Source organism: Amphiura filiformis, chromosome 9 (genome assembly GCF_039555335.1).
Source record: "Amphiura filiformis chromosome 9, Afil_fr2py, whole genome shotgun sequence".
In the NCBI taxonomy this organism is placed as follows: Eukaryota; Metazoa; Echinodermata; class Ophiuroidea; order Amphilepidida; family Amphiuridae; genus Amphiura; species Amphiura filiformis.
Window position 1 is genome coordinate 11,675,217 of NC_092636.1, and position 19,424 is coordinate 11,694,640.

Genomic DNA, 19,424 nt, shown 5'->3' on the forward strand with positions numbered 1-19,424 from the left:
ATTTGAAGCAAACTCATAGTGACCATAAAACGAAGATAAAAACATCCGTCTCTCAACACGCGATATTCAAAATTCCCGGGCACAGAAATTGTTGAGTGCAATGACGTCCCAGTAATACAATGAAGGCTGATGACAATTGAACACAAATAACCATTACGTCATTGCATAATTGTTAGTTACAGTTAAATGTATCAATTTGATGGAGCAGAGAAGATGAGAATTAAATAGATTCTCATCTTCTCTGGATGAAGATAAAAAATATTCAGTATAAGTTATGCAGACCTGCTAATTAAATTCAGTATGTAGTTTGAAATAAATGTGATAAATCATGGTGCATAATCGATATTGGACCCCAACATCTGGATCCTGGCTAACAAATTAATTTTGGATGGACAGTTTCTGGATCCTGATATGGCTAACACCCTGGCAGACGATCATACCTGTTGTGATTTTGCCAATAACATAAATGATTCATTGTTGTAATATTGCATCAATATCATTATTGATTATTATATATTTATTTATAGTGCAACATGTAACAGGTACTACACCTCTCCAAATATTGACCAAATCCAGGCACCGGGCAGCACCATTATACTATCTGCCACAGACCAGTACAGGCTTATAATTTTATAGACATACCTAAAGTCATCACTTCATTGTACCTGAAGCCAGGACCTGAAGAGACCAGTACTGATGGAATGAGGAAATGGCTGCTGGTAGCAGAAGAAGGACATCTGTGACATCATAGTCGAGTGCTACATCAATGGATGTGGGAGAAAGGGCATTATGGGGGAGGAGTACATTGTGCCCAGTAAGTATTCAATTGGCCAGTGGCATCTCTGGGTTTAAAGCCATGTGTGATTTGCTGCACAGCCACACCAACAATTTATTTTGAATTTCTAGTTTTTACACTATTGAAATGCCCAATTATGAACTTAGATATTCTGTGGAAGATTAAGCTTGCCTAAGTGCTTTAATTACAGTATAATTTAAGAGTTTTATAAGGCCCAAAAAAGTAAATTGTTTGGTTGCCCTTCCAAGACAAAAATTTGGAGGGTCGGAAGGTTGATTCTTTTTTTTTTTTTTTTCATGGGCTGTTTCTCCATTTTTCCTACATTGACATTATGCAGATCATTTTATGGTAAAAAATTGTTTGTCTTTGGACTGAATTTAAATGGATATACTTCTTGTTTTTGATCAAATATGCATTTAATAAATAAAATGAGTGAATAACAAATAAAATGTCCTTGATACTGTACAAATTTAAGGTTTCTTCTGAAAAAGTGTTTGGAAAAAAAAAACCCGACCCAAGATTTCCAATTTTTTGGGTTGGTCTCTGAGGGCAACCAAACATATTTTTTTGGGCCTAATAATCCGGGATATTGATTGTATTCACGAATCGATGGCTGTAAAATGTATCATGCATGTGTAGACCATTGATGTATAAACTGTGTGTATACAGTTATTCGCTTTATATACATGTACGGTATTTCCCGAATAGTCGCCCCTCAAATAAACCCACCCACCACTTTCTTCAACCAAGATGTTTCAAAAATGCTGATATTTCCATGCTATCTTGTGTAGTAAGCTTACCAAGTTGCACACATGGTCGATATATAGCGTCGATAATCGGCGAAAATCTGGTCGGAAACCCGGACGTGAACCAGAAGTCATCATTTTTAAGTTCATAGTTCGTCATTTCAGCATGAGTTTTAAGCTTATATACCTAATGATTTCAACAGGAATTATCATTCTAAAATGACCTCCAATAAACGCCCCTGTTTGGAATCCGCTCAATATCAATGAGCAAGCTAATACACACATTAGCGCTAATTATAGACACTTGAATTAAAAAATAGTGATTTTCTTTTTTTTACCTCATTTGTTAAGCTCGGAATTAGAAGGGGCATAATGTGCAAGTGAAAACATACATGTAAGAATCTATTCTTGATGAAAACCAAGGGAGAACAGTGACAGTGCATTGATTGGTCACCCCAGGTTAAATAAGAAATAAATAAATAAATGGAAATCACACATTATTGATTTCATGTACTGGCATGTAATTGATACCATTATAATAAGTAAAGTAGTAATTATTTGTACTATGATGTGTTTCAGGGCCTAGATTTCACCTTGGTTTGCGAGAATCAAAATCCACCATAGTCACTGCACTTACTGTATGATAGAATGAGAGAAGTTGATTCTTGCAGCCGAATCTTACAACCATTTAGTCATGAAAATATATGAATGAACCCCTAATTCATAACACATAAACATTGCTCACCTGAAATGTTATTGTGTATACCACGACCATCATCAGCACTCAGCAGAATGTCAATGATCCAGAACTGGATCATAGATTCTTGATAATTTGTTACCTCCCACCCCTTGCCTTTGTTCAAAGAAGGTTGCTTAGCTCGGACGTTGATGGCCTCTTAAATGCTTTCATGTACTGGCATGAAATTGATACCATTATAATAAGTAAAGTAGTAATTATTTGTACTATGATGTGTTTCAGGGCCTAGATTTCACCTTGGTTTGCGAGAATCAAAATCCACCATAGTCACTGCACTTACTGTATGATAGAATGAGAGAAGTTGATTCTTGCAACCGAATCTTACACGAATCATTACGAGAATCGATTCTGTGATTCTTATCGAAATCTAGCCCTTGTGTTTGATATGTTTATGTTTTCAGAATAGCCGTACTGTACTTATAGTACTAGCTTTCTACACTGTGGCAATCTGTGCAATCTTCTACATTATCATATCACCGATCAGTACGCGCAACTCAATCACATATCCACTACCAACGAGTCCTCCTCAAACCAAACCACTCGAAGATGAATATATCTTTTCTCAAGCTCATCCTGTGAATCAAGTATCTGGCAGTTCTAGCAGTACTAATACAAGTAAGAGGATGGTGGCACAAAGGCCGTCTGTCAGACATTTTTACAGGTCTATGAAAGATTTTCAGGTAAGCCTAAGGAAATGATAGTACTTAAACATGAGTTTTATGGGGGAACCCAGGGGGGGGCACTCACACTTAAGAGGTGACGCGTATACATGTAGGGCTGTTAAGACCCCCTCTTTCAGCGTCGCTGTCACCCAAAGACCCCATATTTTTTTACGAACACATTTTCTGTCACCCGAAGATCCCCTATTTTTCCATTTGATCTGTCACCCAAAGACCCTTATATTTTTCAATTTGAACAGCAACTTTCATTTATCACTAATTTTGTTACTTATTTTGAAAACATAAAGCAATTTGAAACCATTTAGAACTAGAAATTTGATGTTCAAGGTTTCTGTGGTGCTGTTTCGGCTCTCACCCAACAGTTCAATTTAAAAAGAGGTCATGTTCTCACCCAATGACCCCATATTTTTTACATTTTGCTCCCACCTAATGCCAAAAATCATGCTCTCACCCAATGACCCCATATTTTTTACATTTTATGCAAGCGGCCCCTCGATGCCCATTTACTGTCATGAAAATATGCCAGCCCTACACCTATACCCATTTCATATTGAAGTACCACCGGGGGACTAATTGTAGGCGAATAGTCAATGATCCAGAACTGGATCATAGATACTTGATTTGTTAGTCATTAGTTTTACTAGGGAAATATATCGAGAAATTATTTTCTCAAGCTCATCCTGTGAATCAAGTATCTGGCAGTTCTAGCAGTACTAATACAAGTAAGAGGATGGTGGCACAAAGACCGTCTGTCAGACATTTTTACAGGTCTATGAAAGATTTTCAGGTAAGCCTAAGGAAATGATAGTACTTAAACATGAGTTTTATGGGGAACCACTGGCACTTTACCGACTTTGGAGGTGACGCGTTTTCAGGGCTGTTAATACCCCTCTTTAGCGTGCTTGTCACCCAAAGACCCCATATTTTTGTCTTCTGGACGTGAACATATTTTCTGTCACTCAAAGACCCCCTATTTTTCCATTTGATCTGTCACCCAAAGACCCGTATTTTTTAATTTGAACAGCAACTTTCATTTATCACTGATTTTGTTACTTATTTTGAAAAAAATGAAGCTATTTAGAACTAGAAATTTGATGTTCAAGGTTTCTGTGGTGCTGTTTCGGCTCTCACCCAACAGTTCAATTAAAAAAATTGTCATGTTCACACCCAATGATCCCATATTTGTTACATTTTGCTCTCACCTAATGCCCCTTACTGCGAAAGTGCCAGCCCTACACCTATATGCAAGCGGCCCCTCGAGCATAAACAACCATTTAGTCATGAAAAGATATGAATGAACCCCTAATTCATAACACATAAACATTGCTCACCTGAAATGTTATTGTGTATCAGCACTCAGCAGAATGTCAGTGATCCAGAACTGGATCATAGATTTTTGATAATTTGTTACCTCCCACCCCTTGCCTTTGTTCAAAGAAGGTTGCTTAGCTCGGACGTTGATGGCCTCTTTAATTTGACTCCTCTTTTGAAGTAAAGTGTTTCAAAGTTGAGGATCTGCACTTCCTCTAGGTCCATGCAGGAAATTTTTGGAATTGCTTGGCATGAGATATTCCCTAAAATTATAAAGCTGATTAAAAATGTGTATTCGTCACACCCATCATGCTTGCATGATGCAGGAGGGGGCCTGAGGGGGATTAGCCCGTCTCAATAGTGATACAATTTCCAAAATGAAAGTCAAAATGAAGCCATTTGATGCGCCTTTTTTACATACACTGTTATTGGTTATTTTCACTTAATATTTTGATGATGGGTGAGATTTTACTACTTTGGCAGCTCTTGGTGTCAGATTTTACTACTTTGACATGAGAGCGTGAGAAAGTGCCAGAATGTGTGAGTCTCATGCTAAATGCGGGAGAGTGGACAGCCCTGGTCCATGTGATGTCCTGGGAACTCTATGTATATGCTGAGATATTTATGAATGCTTATGAAGAGCCCTTATAGAAATTGTAATAATAAACTTAATGTTTCACCGTTTTGCATTATTTGAAAATTGATAATAAAATAACTATTTTGGTTGTATTTTCCATCTAACTCGCAGCCATTGGACAAAAGCTGTTCTTCATGTGCAATAGTATCCAGCTCTGGGCAGCTACTTGGCAAAGGAGCCGGTAAAGAAATAGACAATGCATCATGCGTGCTACGAATGAACACAGCCCCTGTTACTGGTTTTGAAGAAGACGTTGGTGCTCGTACAACTCTGAGAATTTTATGTTTTATTTCTGTCAAAGCCTTACAAAAAGAAGGAAATGGTTATCTGCTGGGACCCAGTAGACCAGAGACTGTATTATTTTGGGGATTGAATCAAGAAAAACACAAAAGTGCCAAAGTTATTGCCGAGGAGGTCTTTCAAAAGTACATAGATTCAGTTGACTTTTATTCGCAGACCCAAGAAGGGGAGCTTGAAGCGGGTCGAGTATTTATGAATGAAACAGGCTTTCAAAGGTATGTAATGGTTTTGTCATGCTAAAAACAGTTGAAACAAGCATGCTTATTGCAGTAAAAGTGGACAACTTGTATTGAGTATTTTAACTTGTATTTTGCGCTTTTTGGTCTGAACACAGCCAGTGGCGGCGGAAGCATGAAAATTTAGGGGGGTCGGGAAGAGTATTTTGTTGTTGTTTTTTTGCGTGCGCGAAACGCGAAAAATAATTCAATTTCAGACTATTTTAACCCCATATGAAGGTGTGTTCTGCTATTTGATGGGCCAAATAGGGTAGAATTTTGCAGCCATCACAATAATAAAAACTTCTGAATATGTTCTTTTATGCGCATGTCTATGTAAAAAAAACTTGAGAATTTGAAAATACATGTAAGTGAAGGAGTTCAAAATTGGCAAAGCATGAAAATGTACGTGCACATTTAAAAATTGCCATTTTTATGGAAACTTAGTTAGCTTGAAAGCAACAAGCTAATCCATATGTGGCCCACACTCCAACTGTTGAAGATTTTGGAAATATCTTCCACAGAGGGAGTATGAATTTCAAATTGAATTAGCACATTAGCCAACTATCTTTGAATTCACCCTCCCTCTGGATTGGAAGTGCTCAAAAAGCCATAAACTGTAGGGATGAGATGTACCCATTGAATGTGATCTGTCACATTGCACAATCGACTCCAAGAACAATTACTTTCACTGTTACGAAAAAAGCGCAGAGCCACAGCGCCATTGGTGCTCTTGTTATGGAAACTTAGTTAGCTTGAAAGCGACAAGCTAATCCATATGTAGCCCACACTCCAACTGTTGAAGATTTTGGAAATATCTTCCACAGAGGGAGTATGAATTTCAAATGGAATTAGCACATTAGCCAACTATCTTTGAATTCACCCTCCCTCTGGATTGGAAGTGCTCAAAAAGCTATAAACAGGAATGCTGTCATGTGTAACAACTATCATTGTGTGTTTGTTTTTTTAAAAGTATCAAGAGTTCAAGTGAGATAAACAATTTTTTATTTGTACATTTCTAAAATATCTCTCAACCTGGTTACTGCAAGACTGATTGATGTAACCGGTGTACAGGGTCACATCATGATTCCAAAATTAGCTTACCGTATTTCATCAAATAGTCGCCCCCCTCAAATAAACGTCCCCACTACTTTTTTCAACCAAGATGTTTCGAAAATGCCGATATTTCCATGCTATCTTGTGTAGTAAGCTTACCAAGTTGCCCACATGGTCGATAATAGCATCAATAATTGGCGAAAATATGGATCAGAAACCCGAAGTGAACCAGAAGTCAGTGTTTCTAGTTCATAGTTCATCATTTTAGCGTGAGTTTTAAGTTTACCTAATGATTTTAACGGGAATTATCGTTCTAAAATTGACCTTGAATAAACGCCCCCCCCCCTTGGGAAAATGTAACCCCCCGGGGGCGTTTATTTGACAAAATACGGTACATACTTGCTTGCAGGAACCTTTTGATATGTGCCATGAAAATTTTGCTTTCAGTTTATAATGTGGCAATATAATCGTAAGAAAAGGTAACAAAAGTATCTTCAAATAAAAATGTTTTGGGTCGGCTCAAGAAGTAGGATTGGTCCGTCAAGGACAACCAAATAATTTTTTTTGCCTAAACAATGATACATCTTTGAATTTGTTCATTATTTTCTGCCAGTGACATAAGAAAAAACACACAAAACTAGGGTCTTTGTATCAACTTTTGTTTGAGTAGTAGGTCAAATGACTATTGCTGCAACATTGCAAAAAAACTTCTTTCAACAGTATTTCCTTCCAAAAATATGATCGTCACCTTCAATAATATCATATTGACTTGAATTCACTTATACTGTGTTATGTTGTTTTCTGCTGATATTTGTTTTCATAGGGCAGATACCAACACATGGCTGTCTACTGGTTGGTTTACCATCATGTTAGCCTTGGATATGTGTCGAGAGATTAAAATCTATGGCATGGTACCAGAAGAATATTGCAAGTAAGTCTTAAAGTGGAAATATTTTGTGCAATTAATTTTCATGGTTTGCTAATTTCGGAACCGTTTCTCTTGTCTTTAAATTTGTGATTCTAAGTTTACTTTATACATTGATGTATAAACAAAAGAAATATATTCACACTTTGTTATTTTCACAATAGTTTCTTGGAATGACAAGTGCGAAAATAAATGAAGTGTACAAATTTTTCAGTTTTTCAGTAGATCTGCCAGATCTCAAGTTGGCAATTACAAGCAGGGTTGCCAAATCCATGATTTGGGTGCCCAATTGGGAGGTTTTTGAAGATATTCCTGCAACTTTTGACCTTTCACAGAAACCAATGGTTGGTCAGTTGATTATCTTCTTTTTTTTTTTTTCTTTTTTTGAATCTTCAGTTTTTAAAAATCCCCACAAATATTAAATAATGCTACTTCCATTATATAGGGACAGTTGTCAATTTTGACTGCTGGATACTTGATAGATTCAGGCAACAACCAGCACGTTTCTACTGATGCTTAAAATAAGGGTTGTGGTGTGTACCGAAAGTACTGAAAATATTTTCCTGACCCCAAGCTGTTGTTAAGGTCACAATGTGATACATAAAATGTACATAAAAGAAGTTCAACACCAGCAACCATTAACCGTTGTGTTTCAACTGACAGAAATACCGGGTGTCACACCACATGGTCTACCTCATGAGGTGGATCACGGTTGCCGGATGTCCACACCGCATAGCTCTGAACCGATCTGTTTCCACTGAGCACATTAAGCGATAACACTCTAAACTAAACCACGTTACCCGCCAACCATTCCCCAGTAGAAACACGCAGATTGATTTGTTACAATGTTTTAGTAGTTTCATATCTGTGATATGGTAAAAAAATCCACCAATTTTAATTAATTTTCTTTTTAACAGGTGCATTACATTGATGATGATGGTAATGGTATTAATATTTGATCATTATTATCATCACATTATCACATTGATTATGATCACATTATTTAATGGATTCATGGCAATTTCACTCAATTGAACATTATATCATAAGCTTGCCTTTTGCAGTCACGTTTTTAAATCATGCAAATAAGTGCAATTTCAGCATGAGTTCATTGATCAACCATTTTATTAAAGATGTATGGTATGATGTGTAGTGCAGAAGAAGGATGCTGACCAAATGTTTCATTTCAATTCCATTTTTGTTAACAAAGGATTTCTTCCTTTTTCTTTACCTATATCATAAATCCAAATTTTAACCTCCTTTTTTCATTGAAAAAGAAGAGTATACAATGTATTGCTTGGAAAGAAAATAGCAAATTGTATGGAATAAATGTAGCTAATGTTGTGGGTGAAATGAATTGTGGGGGGGGGGTTTGCTGTGAAAATGGTCAATTTTGCAGGCATTTTGGTGGATCTTTGACAACATCTGACAAATTTATTTAAAATTCCTTGATTTAATCATCATACAAATACAGGAACCAAAAGAAAAAGATGTAAGCTTGCACAAAGTTTGCATTAAAAATGAGAACAGTTGGGCTATTCCAAAAATGCCCCCTGTATACAGATGTATGATCTTAATCGTCCACACTTAATTCTTCCAGAGTGAATTTCAACTGGTAACCTGAATAGGGGACTACATTTGAAATCTATACCCCTTGTGTGGGAGATTGGGAGCATCTCTTCCATAGAGGGTGTATGGATTTCAACTGGAATAACCCATTTTGGAGCAGATGACACTGAATGGGTGAATCCATTTGAAATCTACACCCCCTGTGTGGGAGATTAATGCCATGTCTTCCATAGGGGGTGTGTGGATTTCAACTAGAATAATCCATTTTGGAGCAGACGACACTGAATGGGTGATTCTATTTGAAATCTACACCCCTTGTGTGGGATATTGAGAGCATCTCTTCCATATGGTGGTGCATGAATTGCAAGTGGAATAGCACATTGGTATTGACGCAAAAGTAATTTTTAAAGAAAATTTTTAAATCAATTTCATTTGGAATGTAACCTGTGAATTTTGTTCATTTTGAACAATTCCAAGTAAAAACGAAGTTGATTTACTCACGTTTGGAATGTAACCTATACTAGTTGGTACGACATAGACTACTTGATTTGTAAATTTTATTCAAATTTGTTTTTGCATTTTGGAGATATATTTTCATTTGAACCAAGAAAGTTGATGCTGCAAATTGCACTTTCAGCACAAGATAATTCGGTTACTGCTTGCAAGATTTACTTCATTCTTTTATTACATTACATTATTTTATTTCTTTACATTTTTTTCCCTTAATTTGTTCAAACAATATGCTAATATGCACAGAGTAAATTGAATTGCATTGAGAAAAGCAATCCCGCGGGGATCAGGATTCACATCCCATGACAAACCAGGCATGAGAATGATCATCCATGAAAAAAAAACCTGAAAAGTTTGAAAAAGCGTGAAAAAGCATGTGAAATTATAAAGACCTAAAACGGGCTGAAGTGCGGAAATTTGGACCCCCAAAAAGGCCTGAATTCAGACTTAATTAAACCTGAAAAACTATGAATTTAAGCAATTACTGATTGTGTGTGAAGAAGAGAGCATTGAAATATCAGCATTTTTTTAAATATTTTGGTGGGTGGGGCACATTTATTAGAAAGGGTAATAATTAAAGATGAGAATATACACTACTTAACTCACTTAATCGATGCCCCAACGCCAGGCCCTTAGACAGGATTTATGTTTGGGGAGGGGTGCTGATTTTGAAAAAGTGGACCTTTTTTTTCAAAATTGGACCTTTTTGGACGGGGTGCAAATTTGGACATTTTTGGACCAAAAGGGTAAAAAAGGGGACTTTTGGGGCTTTTTGGCATTTTTTTTGGCTACGGGCCTGCTCAATGCAGTGATGACTGTTTCCACATGTGTGGTAATTATGAGACAAATGTAATTCAAATTTCACATGCCGAAAAAATTGCATTTGCTAATAAAATTGATTACATCGATCAGAACCTAGTACTATCACAAACCCAATTAATTTACAAACCTTTTAAGGTTATCATTTTAATATGATTTAGATATATAATGCAATCATTTAGCGAGCAGAAAAAAAATCATATTTAAGCATTTCTGTCCTGTTTTCCTTTTTACAGCATTTTATTTAATGAATGTGTGCTAAAATAACAAATTCCCCCCCAATTTCACCCCCGGTTCATAATTATTGCACACCTCAAAGTAATCAACCGTCAGAAGCACTGAAATTTGTTTTCAATTTTTTTTGTAAATGAAATGTACGCTGTTACTAAGTAAATAATAACAAAATCAATATAAAAGAGTTTTTCAATTTGTCAATTCCAATTGAAGAAACTTATTATTTTCTTGCTGACAAGTTTTGTCCGTGAACCACTGACTTTTTCAAAGCTTGTGATCATCCAACAAGTGACTGGCAGGAAGTTATGTCAGGTTTTTCAAGTTTATTAGTTTTTGCTTTGTTACCTTATTATTTCACCTCAAAATGCACAGGGGCTTGCATGACAGCTGATACCAACTTACATTATCAATTTTTAAAAAATAATTGTGTAATATTATTATTATTATTAATCAAACATTTCAAAAATATTACAGAACACACCAAAAAGAACCTACCAAGTACCACTACTATCAGAAAAACCAAAGTCCGACGGAATGTGGTTATTACGCATCACACGAAGCATCGAGGAAAGGGGGTCATCGCTTCATTACCGAGAAAGCAGTGTTTGCCAAATGGGCTAAGAAGTTCAACATCAGCCTGCATCATCCCGAGTGGGATCTGGACAACGTCAACTTATCCAAGCCAATAGATACGCCATTTGCACATAGACAAGTCGTACTGCAAAAGGAGAGACAAAGGTGAATACAATTGCTAATACTAGAGAATTCATAATCAATGGGCTATTCCATTTAAAATCCACACCATCCCTGCGGAAGATTATGGAAATATCTTTCACAGGGGGAGTATGAATTTCAAATGGAATGAACACAATTGGCAGCTCCATTTGAATTTCATATACCCTCTGAGAAAGATTCAACATGAATCTTCTATGGACGGGGTGAGTTTCTAATGGAGCTGCTAATGTGTTCATTTCATACTCCCCCGTGGAAGATATTTCCTTAATCTTCTACAGGGGTAGTGTGGATTTTAAATAGAATAGCCCTATACCAAATATATCAAAAGGCTGCCTTGAGTCTCATTTTTTTTGTATTAATCATGTTTATTTTATGTCTACTTTGGAATCGTCATGTAGGGAGGTGGGACTATATTACAGTCAGAATGGCGAGCTAACTAAAGGATTAAGATTTAGCTATGTTTTATTTGGCAAAACAGAATAATATTTTTGTAATCACAAAAAATAGTGCTGTATTATTCTGGAATTGGGAGTACCGATGCATGGCGGTGACATCAAATGATGACATCAGAAATCTACATGCAAAGGCTTATGGGTCAGGGATTTACTGAAAGGTGAATTTATAAATACACACGTACACCATTTATTGCTATGTATTCACATGCATGTATGTAGTGTTGTTTAATAAGATATTTTTTTATTTTCTTGTTTATATGACAGACCAAAAAAGGTTTTAAGGTGAAATATTTGTTTCATGGATGGTATTGTGCATAAAATATGTTGTGTCAGTGCATTGTAAGTGACATTTTGGGTGAAATTAAGGCATTAAGGGATCTAGAATGAGCGTTTATGACGTTTTCGACAGTATTTTTGTGGGACATGAGAGCACCTCAGACGTGTCGAATTGCATTCTGAATACTGAAGCATGTCTTTCTGATATCAAATAATTTTCATTTTTGAAATTCACGATATAATACAAATTTTATGACAAATTTGATATTTGATATTTTTCAAATTTTTGATATGTAACAGTCCTCGAAGTAAATTTTATAAATCTAATGATATATTCTTAAAGTGTATGTAGCTGGGAGGAAAAGCCGACGATCAATTGAAAATTTTGACCTTTTATATTGAAGATATGGATTTTTTCCTAAAAAGACCTATTTTTTTGGTGTTTTCGGAAAAAAAATCCATATCTTCAATACTGAAAGGTCAAAATTTTCAATTGATCGTCGGCTTTTCATCCCACCTACATACACTTTAAGTATAAATCATCAGATTTATAAAGTTTACTTCAAGTACTGTTAAATATCAAAAATGTCAATTTTTAATGATTTCCCATAAAATGTGTATTACATTGCGAATTTCAAAAAATCAAAATTATTTGATATCAGAAGGACATTCTTCATATTCAGAATGCAATTCGATATGTCTGATGTGCTCTAATGTCCCACAATAAATACTGTCCAAACGTTCATACCCCAGCCCTTAATGGACTATAAAAATATTGGTAAATGCACACATTTTCAGCAATTTTACAAGTCTTAGAAACAATTAATAAAATTTTGATTAAATAATTAAAATGTTTAAAACAAATTGAAACACAAAAAATTCTGCTGCAAAATCACTGAAAAGTCCTTGCAACTTTATTGCACTGACACAATGAAATACATAAGGATCTGTGATTAGAAATCTGTTTCTCAAATGAAGAGCTTATTTCCAAACCGTGTTAAGTCCACAACCACAAGTTTCTCATTTACTTGTGTGATACAATCACAATTTATACTTTGACAAGTTTGACAATTAGCAAAAATGAGTTGTACCATCAACAAGCCATTCACCACCACAACAATGCTGGTTAACAATATGCAGACTATTGTTCTCATTTGGGAATCAAAGGCCTCACACAGTATTGTTACAGTGCATCCATCCACTATGGTGCATCCAACTGAAATTATAATACCTATAGCATCACAACCCAAAGCAATATCGCTATAGGTAAATTAGACGTGTGTGTGTGGACTTAACACGGTTTGGAACTAAGCTCTTCAAATATGTACCGTATTCATTCCATTAACCGCCATGCCCCTATATAAGCACTCTCCAAGCAACTTTTCAACAAGCAAAGTACTATCAGATGGTAATGGATTTTTTGTTTTTTATTACGATATTTTTTACGTATGCAATTATGTAAACAATGTAAAAAATCAGCACCCACTCAAAATTAGTTTGTTAAGTGCCCCAGGCAGTGTATGGAACGAATACGGTAGATGATACCTCTCTTGTCTAATGTATGTTTCCAACTTCGTACACTTCTAATTAGAGAATATATGACACGATCTGGTCCATGGGGACCAAAGGCGGCAAAATAAAAATAAAATAGACAGCAAAAACCTTCATAACTTTAGAACCAAGTATGCTAGGCCTTTGGTGTTTTCAGTATATGATAGCCTATTATAAGTATAATGTAATAATCATAGTAGCTCAATTTTCAAAAATGCCTCCTTTGGCCCCCGTGGACCAGATCATGTCACATGGTTTTATGTCTGAAAATTGGTCCTTCTGATATTACGTATTGTTTGTATTAGATGCCTGAATATTATTAGAGGAGCAACTAGTACAAACAATATGGTAAATCACACTAATAAATGCGTAGATATGCTGCTTGGCGCACAAAAGTGTTAACTGCTAAGGTTAAACAAAGGCAGTTATTACCCTTTTGTGCTCTAGACAGCCCATGTAGGTAGCCATTTTGTGCTCCAGCAGTCAACAATTCTGAACTTTCTTCAGTGGAGTGTGATCTTGAATTACGTCATAAGGCTGACGGGACAACCATGATAAATGGTGGGACCTCACATGGATATATTCATCTTTAGAAAAGACGTTGCACAGCACACTCTGCACTGGCTTGTTCTAATTTCTATAGGCTCTATACAGGAGGTGAATTATATTAACTTGTCAAATGTATTTATCACAGCTCACAGATAAATCGTAGAACAGGTAGACAGCCACACATACTTGGACCAAAAGGTCACCACTAGAAAAGGAATCCTGAAGATAAGTGAAGAGAAGGATCAAGCTGGCATGGGTGAAAGCATCTTCAATCAATTTATTAGGACGGAGACGAAGACAGCATCTTGCCTGATTATAAAGAAGCTGAGAGTCACAGAGAGAGCGAGAGAGAGAGAGAGAGCAATGGAGAGGATCTTGATTGGTGTTACAAGAAAGCAAGCTGTAGTTGAAGCTAAGACGGATATACCTACAGGGATCGGAAGCAAGCACTTTAGAGTGAGCCATGTCTGTTATGGCAAAAATTGGCCCTTTTTGTGTCTCAATTCAGAAAAATGTGGTATACTTTAGAGATTTTTTAATTGATACAAAACCTGGAGACACATTTAAACAAGGTTGTGTATGCATTTTAAAATCTCAAGAGTTCACCATATTTGTCTGAATTGAGACACAAAATGAGCAGTTTTGGGCAATTTTAGCTGATTTTAACCAAATTTCAATGTCAATTTTTCAACATTTTTTTAAATTTTTTGGCCATGTTAAATGATTTGGTGATGTAGTTTAGTCAATCTACAATGATCTATAGTTGTTTACAGGCCAATAAAGTGGATTGGTGATTCCAAATACATGCCATAACAAAGATGGAACACACATAGCAGCATCTAAAGTACACACAAATAGGCTCGCTTCCTATCCCTGTAGGTATATTCGTCTCGTCTCAGGTTGAAGGAAATGGCCGTATGGGTGTGAAGTTGTGTACTAGTGCAGTGTTACCCTAAGTAATAACCATTGGCATGTAGAATCTTTTTGGCACCCGACAGATTCTGAATCTACAAACCCTTCTCTAAAAATGCCATTAGTACGCAACTTCATGGTTATACTGGGTCTTCAATGGTGTCTATCCTCGACTACAGGAGTTGAGGACCACAATTGGAATTGCAAGATAGCATATAAGAAATTAGATCAAAGAAGTGGAGATGGGAAGGTCATTTAGTCAGACCATAGATGGACTCGCAAATTAACTGGACACCTAGAGCATGGAGGAAGAGACAAACAAAGTAGGAAATGGATAGATGACATGGTAGTGATACATGGATGTGAACAGCTCAAGACGGAGTGACTTGGAAGATTGAGGGAGATTCCTTCCTTCTGCATTGAAGTGAAATAGGCTAGATAGATACATCCATATTGTAGAACCTTTTTTAATTTTCAACTGATGATATTTACTATGCTCATGATATGCAAATTCTTCAAAAGATCGCCCATCTGTGTTACCTTCATGTAAGTGTACATGAAATTAGCCTTTGTCAAGACTTTATGGTGGGATTAGACAGCTTTATCCCATAAGCTGTTTAATGCTGTCTTGATACTAGGCTAATTCTGATTACATTTTTGACACAGGCATGCTTTCTATTAACTATGAGTGTGCTTTTAGATGAAGTTAATATCTTTCAATTTGTGACACAGGCATATATATGCCTTCAGTTAAATCTGATTTTGCTTACATGAAGGTAATACCATTATATGAGAAGTTTGTGACACAGGCATATATATGCCTTCTGAATTCCAGATCTTGTTTTAAATCAAAAGAAGCAGAGAAAAATAATGAATTCCCAGGAAAACCACCATAAGATTTCCAAAGTGTTTGATCAGAAGTGCATAGAGATATTAAGTATGCACAAACGAAAAGGAAAACGAGCAAGGTACACCAACTTGATGTGGGGAAACAAGTAAAATACAGACTAGACATATGCAGGGGGGGGTCAAAACCAGCAAATGTAGGCATAGGAAGTAAGCAAAGTTCGATAGCCAAAAATTACCAGTACCAAGTAATTGCACAAACCTTTGTAGATTTAATATATTTAAGCTATATATATAGTTTAGATTCTCCTATTCTAATGTCTTTTAAATATGTACATATTTGTATACCAAGTTTAATCCTGATTTCAGGAGAAAAGACAGCTTATCTTGCCTTTGCCAGCTGTATGTGCCGTTGTTTGTATGTTTTATTTTGAGAAATGACATTTTTCTATTTTAAAATAGAAAAAAAAAAATTAAAATGTTTTGCATTGGGCTATTCCATTTAAAAGTCGCACTACCCCTGTGGAAGATTTAGCCAACGTCTTCTGCAGAGGGAGTATGTGTTTTGAATAGAACACTCAACAGGTAATTAGGTCACTTCCATTTGAAATCCTCACTCCAGTTGTAGAAGATATAAGTAAAGCCATAATACAGGGAGAGTATGGGTTTCAAAATGATTAACCCTGACCAATTACATTTGAAAAACATACTCCCACTGTGGAAGATATTTCCAAAATCTTCCACAGGGGTAGTTTGGATTTCAACTGGAATAGCCCATTTACTCTGCTTATGTAAATTTTTACACGAAGTATTTATATACAGAAATATGTGTGTGACATAGGTCTATGTACCTCTTGAAGTGTGAATTTGTTTGCCTATAATGTAGGCTTACATGATAGTTTGCTACCATAGTTTATTGTAAAGTTTTGTTATTATGTATTTATGTGCTATTTATTACATTCCATAATATAGTGTGTGACCCTTCTAGTGTTCATATGCCATTGATTGTGCAAATTGACTCACTAATATGTGTGTTTCATATATTAAAGATATTTTAGTTGTATAGTAATTTATGTACCAAAATGATGTTAATATATATTTAGCAAATCAATATGTGTTAATATGCCCTGCATAGCACAATTTTAATGTGGAATAAAAGTTAATCACCTTTATTTCATAGAAGGCATTTTATTTAGTAAACAAATATATATGTTGGAAAAATGTTTTAAACGTTCTATTGAGTAGCTAGGCGTGTATATATATGTTTTATTTTTAGGCATTTTGGTTTAAAATGTGTGTAAGTGTAGAGAGTAAAAACTAACATACATGTTTTTTGCATAGTATGATGGAAGACAACATATATGTGACCTGCCACCACCAAATGAGCATAAAGTCAGTTTCAAAATGCCCTGGCTAGTGTGTTGGTGGTCTTTGCTCCTTCGTAATGGCCCATTGTGCCCCCATTCACTTCCAGCTTGAACAGGTGCACGGCAAGCAAAGTCTGGATGTCTCAAAACTACCAACTTGCGACTTTATACTCATTTTGTTGTGGCAGGTCACATTATGGTTCTCTTATCAGGCATAACCAGCAAACACTAAATGTTTAACAGAAAATATTTAAATGTTAAAGGGTATTAAATATTTGATTAACATTTTTAAAAAAAAGAGGCTGCAAAACATTCTAATATAATGTTGACAAAATATTGTCTAAATATGTTTTTCTTTTACAATATTACAATTTGATAACATTTTAAAAATGTTTTTAAAAAATGTTGTTGCAAAACATTTAAAAAATATTTTCATGACCATTATATAACCTGGTGCATATAGGTATTATAGTGGTGTTTATTGTCTAAATTTATATAGCACCTATTATTTTATATCGACAAAAACCAAAAACGTGTGAAACATTTTGAAAACATTTTTGTGTTTGCTGTGTGATGGCAATCCTCAAAAGTTGTGACTTAATGCCTAAATATCTAGGTGTAACATACATTTAGTACAAAATACTTTAATGGGTATAGTATACAAATATTGACTGCTATTTTCTTAGGGGCATGGTTAAAATTATAGGTTTAGGTGATCTCAAAACCATGACTATGCCCGAGGCGTAGCCGAGGGCATAGTCATGGTTTTGAGATCACCGTGGTCCTATAATTTTAACCATGCCCAATAAAATTGTTATCAATATTTGTTTTATATACCAAATCTTAAGATTCTTGTCATCTGTTTGGTTAAAAGCATCGATTTTGGGAAGAGAAATTTATAGTTTCAATGCGAACGGCACACAGATTACAATCTGCGATTTTTGCGTAATTATATATAACGCGTGAAAACATTAACGCGTGCGTGATAACATTTTACGCTGGGAAAAACGCGCAGTTTGATCGTGGTCCGCACGTGACCGGTCCATAGTTCATTTCCATGGACCGGTCCATAGTTCATTTTATGGGGCATAGTTAATTCAATGACTGCACTTTCAACCAATCAGATGACAGGAATCTATATATGAGGTATATAATTTGTATTATGTGTTAGTGTTAGTTTTCTTATGGTGTCTTCAGTTGGGTCTGTTATTGTTAATGTACATAACAATCCATTCAATTTCATGTAATGTTTTATGTTCACAGGTATTATATTATTGTTTTACTTTTAAATTATTTTCCAAAGTGTGCAATGTCATGTGTAATATTTATTTTCTTCATACATGTTATAAATTGTTACAAATATTGTTCCGTCCATGTAACATTGTTTAAATGTATTTTCTTTATATTTTTGCTTTTCAACTCTCAACTACAGGTGGAAGCATACAATGAATATCTTGTTTAAGGTGATCGCTGTTATAGCGGCTCTTATATGTAGCATGTGTCCTAGGTATTTACTCATATCCCTTTGAATTATGCGAATGCGATGATTATGTATAGTGGGTTATAACTGCTTGATTAATAATAATATACACTAAGCCAAAAAAGAAACTTATAATTTTCACAAGGTCATATCTTAAAATCCTGTCTATCAAAATTAACCAAAAATTACACACAGGATTGCCTCAATACTCTACTCTAAACACATTTCACTAACTATGCAGTTGTGGTCCAGGAAGGTTTTGCATGTCAGTGCATTTTGCTGTTGTGTCAGTTGGACAACTGTTTGGTTACTGACCAGTGTTTAGAGTAGAGTATTGAAGTAATCCTGTGTGCAATTTTTGTTCATTTTTTTGGAGAGGATTTTAAGATATGACCTTGTGAAAATTATAAGTTTCTTTTTTGGCTTAGTGTATAAATGTGATGCGACCAGGCTAAATGAGTCAACTGACATACATAAGGTATATTGCTGATAGCAATCATTTGGCAAACATGACGCATGCTGGGAATAAAAAGGGCTCCAAAGCTGTCGAATTCATCACCTGGGACAACCAATTTAAGCCCTTTTCATTCCCAGCATGCATCACTTTTGCCTATCAATCACTATCAGATGATCAATTTTCTTTCCTAATTTCTTTTCAAATTCATGCTTGGGACATTCTATCAAAATCCACACACCCC

At 35.5% G+C, this 19,424-nt stretch overlaps 1 protein-coding gene across 1 annotated transcript; it reads left to right on the forward strand.

Annotated features, from left to right (window-relative positions):
* Positions 1 to 3,649: 3,649 nt before the first annotated feature.
* On the forward strand, positions 3,650 to 18,909 carry LOC140160623 (alpha-N-acetylgalactosaminide alpha-2,6-sialyltransferase 3-like). Its single transcript, XM_072183876.1, has 5 exons — positions 3,650 to 3,766; positions 5,039 to 5,442; positions 7,322 to 7,429; positions 11,030 to 11,293; positions 18,679 to 18,909. Exons 1-5 carry the CDS (start codon positions 3,710 to 3,712, stop codon positions 18,773 to 18,775), a joined length of 930 nt encoding a protein of 309 aa, XP_072039977.1. The 5' UTR covers positions 3,650 to 3,709; the 3' UTR covers positions 18,776 to 18,909.
* The last annotated feature ends 515 nt before the right edge of the window (positions 18,910 to 19,424 follow it).

Bases quoted from the DNA above. Each gene is read 5' to 3' on its own strand.
- LOC140160623 (XM_072183876.1), top strand. From the start codon at position 3,710: ATGGTGGCACAAAGACCGTCTGTCAGACATTTTTACAGGTCTATGAAA. The intron at 3,767-5,038 runs GTAAGCCTAAGG...TCTAACTCGCAG, and splicing joins GGTCTATGAAAGATTTTCAG to CCATTGGACAAAAGCTGTTC. The intron at 11,294-18,678 runs GTGAATACAATT...TCTCAACTACAG, and splicing joins CTGCAAAAGGAGAGACAAAG to GTGGAAGCATACAATGAATA.